General features: G+C 37.8%; 1 protein-coding gene across 1 annotated transcript in view; it reads left to right on the top strand.

Moving 5' to 3' along the window:
- The window catches only part of bckdhb (branched chain keto acid dehydrogenase E1 subunit beta), a 51280-nt gene that overhangs the window by 9958 nt on the left and 26794 nt on the right, over positions 1–14528 (top strand). The window contains exons 7-8 of the mRNA XM_043260677.1: positions 6893–6990; positions 7702–7812. Coding sequence (XP_043116612.1) covers positions 6893–6990; positions 7702–7812 — 209 coding nt within the window. The remainder of the gene's footprint in view (positions 1–6892; positions 6991–7701; positions 7813–14528) is intronic.

Genomic DNA, 14528 nt, shown 5'->3' with positions numbered 1-14528 from the left:
CCTATTAATTGCTTATAAGCATGGATATTACTATAATATTATCCATTTATTAGTGCTAATAAAACACACATTAGTGTCTACATTCCTAATTTTACCCAGTACTTAAACTTAACTATTAATGAGCAGCAAATTAAGAATTTATTCAGAGTTAATACCCTTTACTGGGATTTACAGGGAAACTGTTTTCTTATTAGCATGCATATGACTAATATTAGCCATTTATTAGCACATATTATTGATACCTTATTCTACATAATAGTTAGTAGAGGGCTTTGACTTAGTTATTCAATTAATCCATTATACTGAAGAGAGCTTTTAGAAGGCTGCCCCCGTCTTTTGTGGTGTTTGTAGTCAGTTTGTAGTCCATTCCCTCAGGTGTGTCTTGTTAGCCCCCTGTGTATGCACAGCCCCAGGACCTTTTTAGTTCCTTGTGTTTTGGCCGATCACGCAGTTCTTTGTTCCTTGTGGATTTTGGTTTTTGTCTGTTTTCCACAAACGTTAGTTTTTCACTGCCATGTGTCTTTGACTATTGACTTTGAGCCTATATTTAGTGTAATTAAAATACTTGACTTTTACTCGAGTTGTTTTGCAATTGGTTTCTTATATTTATTATTTTCTGTATTATAAATTTGGCATTTTGGTTTCATTGCGTTTATGCACATATTAAACCAGTGATAAATACGACACATACATATACACAGATTGACTGATCAGCCAGCATTGGTCAGGCACAGATATCGGCCAGATCAGACTGACGTCTTCCTTGTGTCTGCTCAAATGAATAGTGCACATAATATTTTGCACGGGTTTTGAGTAATATTGCTGAATAATTTAGTTTGAGCTGTAATATATGCATTAGATTGGCCATTGGGAACCCAGCCCTCTATTTATGGAGTCATGATTATTTATTCTTTCGAAGAAACATTGTTAGTAGTATCACATTACCTGTTTAGTCAGTCAGTCTGTGGAGTTTTGTCGATCTCCTGAATGCTCCCATCTTACCTGCTCATCAATCAGCGGGGTTCGTTGAGTGGTTTGATGTTTCAAACAGATCATTGAGAATCTTGAATGGTCTTATTATTGTTTGATGCTGTGCAGCTGTTGAATGAACACATGCTGTTTCTCATTTCTCTCTCTCTTTGCTTTACACTGTACATGTTTCACTGAAATATGGCTCCGTTTCAGTCAAACTCTTCAGCGCAGAATGGCTCCGCAGTTCAGTCACAAGTCATGAGAAGAATGTCATTGATCTCCGTGTTTTAAACTTATAATGTATTCATCTATGTAATGTACATCTATATAATAACAGACTTCTCCAGACTTTAAGTCATTTACATTACATTTAGTCATTATCCAAAGCGACTTACAAAGTAGAACCAAACAGACCAACAATGTACAAGTCTAGCAAAGTGCACATAGCAAGGATGTTTCTTTTAATATGCAAATGAATTTGACCAAAACTAGTAGAATAGTAGTATTAATTGGACAGGTGATAGCGAAAAGACTCTGGTAGGTAGGTAGGTCAATCCACCAGCTGGGGGCCGTCCAGAAAAAGGTCAGTGACATTGATTTTGTACTTCTTTGAGAAGGTACCACAAGGCATTGTTCATTTGCAGAACGCAAGCTTCTGGATTTTTGTCAGTTTGTGGTGTTGTGAATTGGTTGCCGATGTTTCGTGTTTTATCTGTGAAGAATACTGTCATCAGCCATATGAGTCGATGAAGGAGGAGGTGGAGGAGGACAGAGCAGCTGAACAGTTGTTAATTTTGTTGTGGAAGTATGTTGTTTTAGCAGTGGAAACACTCGCAGAGAGGATTGACCGATATACAGTAAGGTCAGTAGGGTTTATGGATTTGCGCCACTTCCTTTTTTGCTATTTGTGACCGGTGCGGAAACTGAGAGAGTGGAGAAAGGGAAGATGAAACTACAGAGGATAGGCGAGAGGGAGAGCGTCGGTTACGCCGAAAGGCGACCAGCGGAGGAGCGTGTCCGGAGTCCGTGTGAGGTCTGAAGTGGTCTGAGGTGTGCAACGGTGTAACTAAATTGTTGTCAGTTGAGCAGTAGCTTGTGCAGATGAGGTCCAACTGGTTGCTTGATTTGTGAGTTGCTGTAGTAGACATGCTCTTGGAGTCAAACGAGTGTTGAAGTCACCAAGTAGTACCAAAGGAGTACCGGGTGAGAAATTGTAATTGCATGCGTTTCTTCTGGTAAGAGATGGTAGAGTGTCTAATTTCCATACTTTTGAAAAAGGCAGACCTGTCCCCACAGATTACTACAGTAAACACAATGTGTCCTAGCAACGTCAACTGCACTAAAAACCAATGAGAAAAGATACAAAACACTGTCCTCCTCTGCTGATCGACTGTTTCTACTCAGACTCCACCCCTTCAGTCTCACCTTCATTTGCATACACTTTGGAGTGCCACACCCACATCTCAACATCCAATCAGTAACCACTGCATAGAGCCATAACCATTGCACGTCTTAAATCCTTTTCTTTTTTGGTAATTTAATACATTTAGAGGTATATAAGAAATCATCTTATAGTATTTTGATTATATTATGATCATTTTGTTTCCATAATTCAAGATATCAAATTACACTCGATAGTCTAACATCATCTCACTCTTAGTTTGTTAAATGTTTTTTTGTTTTTTTTTTGTAATTATTTAAAATATATATTTTAATTTTATTTGAAACATGCATATTTTTTTGTTTTCCTGTAACCATAAAAATGTTTATTAATAAAATAAATATAGAATGGAGAAGGAAATGAATGCACTTTTAAGGAAGCCAGTGCGAGTGCGGTTTGCCGTCAGGATTAAAGCATATTCATCTCCTGCATTAGATCTGCTTTCTGTCTCTCGCCGCTCTGACTTATGTGTCTCTCAAGAATTTAGCTGAATGACTTTAATTTCCTGACTAAACATTGGAGCTTGTTTTAGGATCCTTGGCTCGTTATAATTATTTGGTTTTCATTTTACAGTGGTGCTTTTCTTATTTTTTTTTTATTGCAGTTATTCTCAAGATGGGATAAATCATCCGGCACTGAGTTTGTATAATTCTTGATTTGAAAAACTTTGTGTTTATTTGATGTTAATGTGGAATTTTTCAATTTCCACTTTTGTCTTTTTTTGAATCTGTTGGTGCCAACGTTGAAAGCAATGTAATAAATTGTAACTCCTCTGGCAGATTATTTGGCTCTAAATATGGTGCCGATTTATTACATGACATTTAGAAGTTCACAGCACCATTTGGGTTGAATTTGGTAGAATTTTCTGAAATACAGCAGCCTATTTTTTCTTTGTTGGTTGCTGCTTTGCAGCTGTTCTGGTGCTTTAAAAAGTGCAGTAAGTGTTTTCTGAGAAATGCTGGATACCAAAAACAAGTATCCAATCAGTAGAGAGGGGCAGGGTCATTCTTCATGTGCATGTTCATGGAGTTGGGTGTGGAGCTGTCAAGATGGTATGATTAGTCTCTGTGTGTTATTTAGTGGTCCACGTGCTCCATAGTCATATTGTCATCAGGCTGAGATCACTGATACATGATAATATCATGCTAATTTAATGAGTTAGTTTCATAGCCACAGAGTGAACCAGCTCCAGGGTAAGGCTAAAAGCTGCCGTTTAGTGTAGTCTCTTGGCTACACGTTATGTATATTATTAATCAAGTAGCATATTGAGATGTTAAAGAATATATTTAATATGACTGAATAATAAGTTACTAATACGAAGTTGCTAATTATGCTTACATTTGCTGCTGTTCAAACAAGAACAGAAAACAAGCAAAGAACGTTGAATGAGTTTAAGCACTTTTAATACACTGTATGATGAATTATTCTCTTGTACTTACAGGATACACTTGTTTATGATGAGAGATTTCACAGGTTGGACGAAAATAATGCAAGCACTCAATTTTACATAATCGCATAATTACTCGCCCTCATGTTGTTCCGAACCGTAAGACCTCTATTCATCTTCAGAATGCAAATGCAAAGTGAGTGACAGGAACTGAGGATTGTGAGCAAACGACAGAATTGCTACAAATGTCCGTATCCAACATGATGATCCACTTTCCACGAAAAACCCAGCGCAGAGAAAGCAACATCCATGAACGATCTGCAATAGCTAAAAGTTCAATCACAGACACAAACGCTAAAATGAGAAAAAGATGGAGTCATGATTATAAACCCTGGACAGTTGGAGCACTAAGATGAACTTACCAGACATGATCAAAAAACTGTAGACAGTTCTGTAGACAGAGTTTCCCGTTTCCCAGGTGTTCACATTGTTTTGTTCAAGCCCTGAGTGTTTCCCATCTCTGAATTATCTTTTTATTAAAGAGCGGTTTTACCATTAGTTCCTGCAGTATTTTTAAATGACAGAGCACATGTCAGCTGAAAACACACATCAGGCGTCCAACACTGTACCACGAGCTGGAGTCTGGAGCATTAGTGATGCCTTTTTACTAGACTTCATCAATCATCGAACCCTGGGGTGAAACCTCTGAACCACACACCAGTGAGCTCAGCCTGAAGCGCTTTCCATTCAGCGTGCTGTGTAGCTTTATTATTTTTATTTGTTTTGGCTGCAAGAATCTCTCTGGTGTTGGAAGTCAGAAACGGGCTGTGGATTAACATTGGGTTACTCAGGGTTGCGTTTTATAAGGACTGTCCCGCTAACGGTCAGCTAAACGTTAGTCGATGAGAAGGGGCCAAAACCAAAATTGTGTTAGTCTGTTAGTCACACAAACTGAAGAAATCTGTCTGTGATGGACAGATCATTAATGGCTGGTCCTCGAGGTAATTACAGTATATTGGGAAGGAAACCCAAACTTTGACACATCAATCATCCACCTCAAATATCGAGTAGCAACTTTATACATTAGCCTTGATAAATGTGCGTTATTAGGCTTTTTACGGATTGTTGACCCTGATAACAGCGGAAACAGAGGTTCTTGTTTATATAGAAAGGAGTAAGTCTGCTTTTATTTGTGTGCACAAACGATATGAAAGCCTTGTGCTTAAAGAAAACGTGAACCAAAGCCGGTCATAAAAATGATCAGAAAGTCAGTGTGTAGGCTTCCCTTACAAGAGTTTTAGGCTATATATTAAAGTTCCTTCAGTACGTGTTAGAGTTATTAAATGTGCATCTAAAACCTTTAGAGATTTAGTTTGGTGATTGAGGGCAGTAGTAAAGTTTAAGCAGGCCTGTCATTCTCCTCACGTCCGTTTCAATCCTTGCTCCTGACCAGTATGTAAAATTTTACTTCACTGGTTTGTTTTTGGACGTTATCATTATCAGGTGCACTGCAGGCAAACTGCAGTAAAACCCTAGAATGGTTTGCTCAACATTACTTGAGACGCTTCAAAGAACACGATCGCGACGTGGGCCAAAACCCTGCAATCTAGTAAAATTCACACCGTCACTTTCATGAAATTGACATGAATTTGAAACATCTTTAGTGACAAATGTGTTTTTTAAAGGTGCCATAGAATGCATTGACACAATATTTTAAATTGATCTCTGATACCTACTTAGAAGGTAAGGGCAAACATCCTGGAGAAACCGTTTTACATGTCCATTTAAAACCCTCGGGTGTATCCCCAGAAAGAAATGTTATTTGCTTATTTGTAAGGGCCTTGATTAATAAAGTTAGTAAAAGTAACTGTTCGGATCATAAGATGCATTAAAAACAAACTTTAAGCAAGCTGTGACCATCTGGATTAGTGCTAGGTGAGCTTTACCTTTAGCTAAACATTTGATTAATTGAATGATAAATTTTAGTTTAATTAAATACTTTTAGTATTTAGTTTTTTATTTCTCCAGAACTGTGGTCAACCAGTAAATAAGGCAGAAAAATGACAGAAAAATCAACTGTACGAAACATTTCTGCTCCCGCTGGATTTTCAAAGTGCGTTTTGACTTCTGGTACAGGCCAAAAATAAATGCATACTGGTATAGAAAAGATCATAAGGAATTTTTACAAGCTTCTGTTTCCAATTCTGAGCAAAAGTACGCTCCTAATGTCGACTTCAGTCATTTTTCGCTAAATTACTTTAAACCTCATTGTCAGAACAGTAAGATTTCCCAGAAGACCACAAAGACAATGACTTCAATGAGCGTATAAACTGCGACGAGGAAAATGGCTCTAATTAAACATAATTTTACCGTAAAGATAATTCGGCATTTAGGATCAAAAACAATGACATGACATGTGACAGCTGAGAAATCTTCTTTCTGCAGTCTTACTGCGAGTTTTCTTTAGCTGGTTTCTTTATCATGTTTCTTACAGACTTTAAAGTGCTTCCAGTATGAACCGATCAGAAGGATCTACAGCGTCACAAGCGTGCTTTCATTTTGTTTCATGTCTCCCTCTTTACATACAGCTCATAGATTTAATCTTTATCTTTTATAAAGCACACATTTCTGAGGCTGTTAAACCAAACCTGTCACTCAACCTGTCTTCTGTCGTCTGATTGAGAGTTCAGAGTGTTATATCAAGTAAAAGCTCAATGTAATTCTTCAAACCACTGCCTTCAGCTTCTGCTTCAGGTGTCTTTTTGCTGTCAAATCTGTACTGGTTAATAACTTTAGTATTGTTGCATTTTCCATATGAGCTCTTACTGGACCGAAGCGGATCGTTTTACTTGATTTACTCGATCAGTCAATTTTAGAAAAATCGCCTCGAATCGGATCATCTGGATCTTTTAAGGAATGTTTGTTCGTCATTGTATTGCATTGCATTTATATGATTTGATGATCAGACTTTGCATGTATATATCATCTTAACTCCTGTTATTGGATATCTAGAGTGACAACTGATTTTTATCATTTTATGTCCCTAATTTAACATTTCCTGACTGATTGGTCTGTCTGCTTTGGTTTTGCAGTGGAGCAGGTGCCCACAGAGGCCTATCTGATCCCGCTCTCGCAGGCCGAGGTGCTGGAGGAGGGCAGTGATCTGACGCTGGTGGCCTGGGGAACGCAGGTACGTCTGAGAGAACCGCTCCTCCTCCTCCTGCGTTCTTCGGTGGATTATGATTTCTAAAGCTCTCTGGGGGTCCTGAAGCTCAGCTCAGACTCTCCACGGGTTTATCCTGCTGAAGCGCTAATGGTCGATATAAGACGAATTACAGGTCGGGAGGAAACCAGGACCTCTCCAGTGATTCACAAATAGGCTTGTTTCTAATGAACGGTGCTCTCCTGTTTTTCGCTCATCCTATCGATGCTCCTTACGTGAGCGGCACAAATCAGACCTTCGGGATTAATGAAGTACTTATGTTGTATGCTTTAGTTCAAAAGTTATTTTTAATACAGAAATGAATACTGTTATTAAAAAAAAAGATGCATTATGCCGATCTGCCCTTTTTGTATTGTTTTCTGAGGTCCACTTATAATGCCATCAAGATTTTTAGCATGGAAGAAAAACAGTTTGAGTATTTTCTGGCAATATGACCAAAATCGTATATCTCAATAACTATATACATTGCCTAAAAACCCATTGAAGTTCACTTTTTTTACTTAGTAAGTTGAGGAACATAGAATTTTTTTTTAAATTATTATTTATTTATTTATGCACTGTATTTATCATGTTTAAGTCTGATCTGAACATTATCTGGAGAGCTTCTGAAACGGCTGCAAATAGTTATCTCGGTCTTCACCTTTACCTGTGAGCTCACCTTCGACCTTTGGCCTTCAGGTGCATGTGTTGAGGGAAGTGGCTGCCATGGCACAGGAGAAGCTGGGCGTTTCCTGTGAGCTCATCGACCTGAGGACCATTTTGCCTTGGGACAGAGAGACGGTTTGCAAGGTATGAAGTGAACACGCACGAGTTCGCTGGGTTATTTCAAACCAAAGAAATAGTTCAGACCAAAATTAAGGTTATTCCTACCAATTTCCGTTTTCAGTTTAGTATCTTCTCCTGTTTTGTTAATGATTTTAGGTGGCAAAGTTTTCTGAACTATCGGTTTTAGCACGTAAGCACCATGTTAAAGGAATAGTTAACTCTGCCATCACTTTGAGGGTCAAAGAAAATCAGGGAAACAGAAAACGGATACCTTTTGGCTCCTGAAGATATATTGAGTTCTAATGAAGCGAAATGATCAGGATGTGCAGGATTCTGGGCATTATTACCTCTAATCCAAAACCTTAGGCAAACGGTTCAGTTTGTGAATGAATCATTCGTTTCTACCAATTCTTTTTAGTGAACTGAATGATCCGGTCTGAATCAGTTCACAGCTGGAGCAGCACAGATCTAGAGGTTACTCAATCAAAACTCACTTTCAGACTCCTGACACTCACTCCGACTGGAAATGAACCAGAATACCAACATGTCTGATCCTGTGATGAATGAACTGATTGGCTGCTCCAGTTCCTGCAGCCGTCATTGAACTGAAGTAACAGTTTGACTCGGACCGAAGATCGAAGAAACACTTGAATGAATGGGCCAAATGAACATTTTTATGGTTTCTTTTTTTTTCATCAGTTGTTTAAACCAGAAACAAAAACTGAATAAATCAATTTGTGGAAAGAATCATATTTCCCCAGCTCTGATAATGCTGTAACTAGTCTTCAGTTTCTTGCACAGACTGATCGTTTCTCTTCATAATACCTAAATATATCATCAGGAGAGTTTTCTGCTCTATTTGACTCTCAGAGTGCTGATAGCTGCCGACATGACTTCTTATAAGTTACCATGTAATGTGCATTTCACCCTATGTTGACTTCCTTACGTTAGCTGGTGATGCAGACAGTAGTTGTTGTGATGGGAGCAGTGTAATAGAGTAGCAGGTCTTGCTGTAGCGGATTGTTTTGGCAGCTTGATCAGATTCTCATGGCTTGTTTGTTGGAAAGCAGCTTCTTAAATAAACATGAAAGCCATTAAAAGCCTGCGTAAAACTCAATAGTGTGTTTACAGTAGAGCACCGCACAGTGTTCACCAGACTGCTGAGAAACCAGATGGAAATGATATTTTTGACTTTTCTCCATCAATTTACCTACTAGGGGTGTGCGGTATTGTCAGAGAACAATATCTCAATATTTTTCTTGGATTTTATAGATGGTTTGCTGAGTATGTTATTGTACTGGTATCTTAAGGGTATAGTTCACCCAAAAATCTTAATGATCCTATATTTTACTCCGCCCAAAACCATCCTAGGTGTATGAATTCAGACAAACACAGTTGGAGTTTTTTAAAAATGTACCCCGTCTCTTCCAAACTAATGCTGGTGGATAGCGGCCATTATTTTGAAGCTCCATAAATCAGATATATACGCAAGTTCTGCGACGTAAAAAAATGAACCTATACGCCGTCTGGCTGGTTTCTGACAAAAAAACATATTTTTAAGTTGTCTGTTTCAAGCAAGTTGTTGACACTTTGACAGGTTCAGTTTAAGTAAAGAGTGTCTGAGAAAACGTTGTCACTGTTAATAAGTTTCATTTAACTTCTCAATTCTTAATTAACTTCTCCAAAGCTATATAACGTTTCAGAGAAAGAAATGTCACTCTTTGTGTGACATTGATTAATATTAATATTGATTGAATTTTTGTGGTTTTGATTAAACTTATGAAATGCATCAAATTAACGATAGACATGATCTGATGTCCCACGATACTGATCTTATTTCGAACTGTGCTGACTTTTGAAATTTGGCTTGTTAATCTATGCAGTGATATTGTGGCTCAACACAGGCATCCAAACCAGAAAGCTGCTGTATATCACACACGTGCCATTATTTGGTAGCAGCTTAGAGTACATTTGTAATTAAGCAATTTGCCCTGAACTGGAACGATGGAAACAATTGAGGAGCATGACCCAAGAAAGCGCAGTTGCGTTCTGTTAACTTCTACAAAGCCTGTATCAAAGTGAAAAGCAGAAACATTTTGAAGCCAGATGTGCATTGAGCTTTGCTGAACGAAGAAAACAAACATTCAGATCTCGGAGCTTGTTGTTGTTGTTGTTGTTGTGGGACAAAAAGATGAACACAAGGACCATTCCAGTAAATAACAGGAGACGTAAAACAAACCAGCATTTGGTGACTGATGAGAACTTTAACATGCACTTATGAAAGGAAAAGGGCACAAAACCAAGCTTAATTCCGTACAATGTTTGTTCATGTATGTATGTGTGTGTGTAATGTGTCTGTGAAGAGCATCAAAAAAGAAAGAACGGTGGAACAGTTTAAAAGCAGTTCACTTTTGTCTCTAGTCAAATACGTTGTTGTGAGTGGTTTCTGTGAATCTCAATCTGCTTTGAAAGTTTGCTTTAGTGAAAACTAGTTTTACATTTTATTACTATAATTAGGAAACTTGACTTTACAAACTAAAATTGTCATTATCGAAAGTTCGGGAACTGCATTAGACTTCAGACAGAAAAATCTATATTTGATTAACGCTTCCATTCAAACGTTTTTGAAAGAAGTCTCTTCTGCTCACTAAGATTGCATTTATTTATTCTAAAACACAGCAAAAATAGTAAGATGATATTTTCAATTAAAAAATCTATGTTGTAATGAAATAGATTGCTGTGATCAAATCTGAATTTTCAGCATCAGTGTTACATAATCCTTCAGAAATCATTAATAGGCTGAATTGCTGCTCAAGGTACATTATTGATTATTATAAATATTGAATGCTGCCCAATATGTTTTTGGAACTGTGATGCATCATATTTTTCAGGATCCTTTGATGTATAGATGGTTCAAAAGAACAGTGTTTATTTGAAATAGAAATCTTTTTCAGCACTATTCATGTCTTTACTCTCACTTTTGATCAATTGAATGCCCCCCTTGCCCGAATAAAGCTGCAAAAAACTTTTGAACCATTTTGTATAAGGCACAGATACCCATCAGCACCACTAGATGTCCTAATAAGTTTCAGGTTTAAGTTCATCACTGGAAGAGTCCAGAGCCTTTGGAATCACTGTTGGGTTATGATTTATGTGTTACTCTGTGATTAATGATCGATGAATACTGTTTGGATGAATATGAATAAATACTTGGGCCTCATTTCAACCCTGAAATCAAAAGAAGAAAATTGAAGTAGTTATGCAAAAAAAAAAAATAATTATGAAACCTATTTTAGCACCGTAGGAATGTCTGCATTTAAAAATAACAAATAAATGTAAAAAAATAAATAAGAATGTTCCGTATTAAACAGCTTTGTGACATCACAGATGCAGCCAATCATATGCAGTGTTCAATATACAGGTGTTTGAAGTGTGATTTCAGACCAATCAGATTTGACGGTGGGCGGAGCTACCCAGCATGACGCAGTAGAAACGGAGACCAAACGAGAGACATGGATGCAGCTAGTTTGACCAAAGAGAACCTACCACTTAATGCCTGCTGTAATTATAATTAACGTCAGGGTGCAAAAAAAATAGGCGTCCTTTTCTTTGTTCAGAACTCGAGTGGGTAAATGTGTGGATTTAGTGTTTTCTTGAAGCATTTGAGACGATAAAGCGCTAAGTGTGAGGTTTCTGTCTTGAGAATAGATATCCGAGTTTTAATTTCATCTTGAAGTTCTCCACCAGAGAAGAGCTCCATAAATCCGTCGCTTTATAAACACTAATTTAAAAATGGAAATTGCAGCCTGTTTCTTCCGTGGTCCCATTTCCTTCCTCTGTGCGCCTCGTTGTTTCGTGGTGAAGTTAAATGTCTGCATGCAGAGGATGTAAAGAGGGCTCATAACTATATGCTGTTTGAAGTTTTACTGGCGGCTCATCTCAGAAACACCTAAACGAGATGTCATTTCAGCTTGCCGGAAGTCTAGACTGAGATACAGCAGTCCTTATAAGTCTCGTGTAAGTCACATAGACCATAAACTTGTTGTACAATCAGTTTCTTATCATTGCAAATTAATAAAATAAAAAATCTGGGCAGCGAATTATACATTTGACTTTTCTTTTACTGTATAGTTTTGTATGAAAATCCATATATTTAGGCCTAAGTTTATGTATTTGAACCGCATATATAGATGGAAATTTGGATTACACACGCAAACTAATAGAAATAAAAATAAATAAATAAAAACACTTGAAAAAAAAACATAGTTTAACTATTTGCATCTTCTGTAAAAGTGTTTTTTTTTGTAAAAGTTATGGTTAAAAAGATTTTATATATACGTGTGTGTGTGTATGCATGTATATGTATAGAAAATGTCACAATTTTTGAGAATTTTGCATAGATCTGTTAATTATGGAAAAAAAAATACTTTTATTATTATTATTTAATTATTATTATGATTATGGTTATATGCGTGGCTAGCTCTGAAGCAAGTCATATTCAGTTTGCTTAAATGTATGAGAAATGTATGACTGACAACTATGCGTCGCATGACGTTTATTAGTTTAAAACCATGTAGTCCAGGCCAGTGGATATTGTAATTTGTCTTTATTATTTTTCAAGGATATCAAACAGCTAGTGAACTACTGGCTGCGTGTGTCTCGTTCATATTCATCCCGGCTTCTGTCTGTGGTCATTAAAGCAACACGTATCTAGAACATGTTGTTTTGGGTTTCCTGTTACTTTCTCTGGACGATCCGCAGAACTGCTAATCAACAACTATGAGATCTATCTATCTATATATCTATATATATATGCATGCTGCTTGTTGACACAGGGAAAGCTCTGTGTGTGTGTGTGTGTGTGTGTGTGTGTGTGTGTGTGTGTGTGTGTGTGTGTGTGTGTGTGTGTGTGTGTGTGTGTGTGTGTGTGTGTGTGTGTGTGTGTGTGTGTTCCCTTCTAGGGTCTGGAACCGTTCAGTAAACGTAATAGACGTTCATTTAAAGGATAAACAAAATGGCCAGTTTGCCCCTGCCAGACCAGCAGCCTAGATGATATAATGTGGAAAGTGTTTTTTTTTTTCTTTTTCCTTCCGTTTGTTCAAATTTAGGCGTGCGGGACATGTTTTGAAAATATCATATCATAATCTGTGTCCTATGGTTTTTATTGGTTTCCTTCTTGGCCGTAAAGGATTGGATTCGCATTCACCTTCATGATGCTTCAAACCTACAGAGATATAAATCTGAATATGTTCATTCTGTCCTTTTCCATGTAATGACAGACGGAGACATAGTTAATGTCAAGCTCTGAAAATGACAATCAGTCAATCGGTACATGCATGCGTACATTAAAGGAATATTGCCCCCAAAAATATCAATTCTGTCATCGTTTGCTGGCCCTTAAGTAGTTCCAGACCTGTATGAATTTCTATGCTTTGCCGAACTCAAAGGAATATATTTGAATGTCACCATTGACTTCTAAAAGTCAACGGTGACCAAAACAGCCTGGCTTCAAACTTTCTTCAAAATATCTTGCTTTGTGTTCAGCACAACAAAGAAATTGATGACAGAAAAACATTTTTTGGGGGAAATATTCCTAATATTCCTAGTCATTAGTTGCTAATACATTTTGGAATGCATGTGCTTTCATGATCAAGGCTGTTTTGATATCATTTGAGATTGGAGAAAGACACTTCAGAGCTTTGGTGGAGTTTGGTGGACTAAAGACCTAAAATGTAATGCAGAACTTATATTGGTATTATTTTAGGAGTAACTAACTATGAATACATACATACATACTTTAGCTTGGAGGCAGTTCTTTATAATCTCACAGGCATTTTCCATTTCAAATAAGTTATAAAGCAGCAAAACTGTCTTTAACACTGATAAAAATCAGAAAAGTTTCTTTAGCAGAAAATCAGCATATTTGAATGATTTCTGAAGAATCATGTGTTGTTGAAGATCGGAGTAATGATTGCAGTTTTCAACCAAGAAATTCAACTTTGAACACGGAATAAATACATTTTTACAACACATTCACATTCACAAGAGTTCTGAAAGACAAGCGACTTATGAAAACATAACCGCTTTCATGGAGATTTGGCAAACCCTTGACCTTGCAGGTCCGTGAACAGCACACATTCACTTTCATTTAAATTCAGCCCCATAAATCATAAGTGTCTGTCTGAGACGTCCAGAGGTGCCCTACGCATGGAGGAGGTGGCTTTCCTCATTCCTGGTTCTTATCCTAAATCAGAGTTGACATGCCAGGTCAGTTACGGGTCTCGTTGTTGGCCAGGTCTCAGGCTTCAGTCCAGATGTTCCACTGGTGTTCTTTTTTGCCTGGACTTCCAGTGTGGGACCCAGTCTGCGGTCTGAGATTGAAGATGGCACTTCCCTCCATGTGCGAAGGCCAGTGGTCAGCAGACCTTGGAAAGGCCGAATCCTCATTACAATGGGAGTCTTGTTTCCATATGGGTTCAGCTCTGTATTTAAAGGATATTTTGATTTGCTCCGCCATCTCAGAAGCACAGCTGATGTTCCAAAGCAAACGGCTCTGCCTCGTCTGGTTAACGTGATCAAGATGTGCCCTGAGGCCTGCGGTTCGCTGCTCTTGCATTTGCACCTAGTTAAATGCATGTTGAGATGTGCTGCGTGTTTGCGCGGTGTTGTTGAATGTTACTTTTAACGTGAAGGTTCCTGGAGCTCCTCGGCCTCAGCGGTGGTCCCGAACATCACTGAGA

This window comes from Puntigrus tetrazona, chromosome 16, assembly GCF_018831695.1.
Source record: "Puntigrus tetrazona isolate hp1 chromosome 16, ASM1883169v1, whole genome shotgun sequence".
In the NCBI taxonomy this organism is placed as follows: domain Eukaryota; kingdom Metazoa; phylum Chordata; class Actinopteri; order Cypriniformes; family Cyprinidae; genus Puntigrus; species Puntigrus tetrazona.
This window is presented reverse-complemented; position numbering and strand designations above follow the sequence as displayed.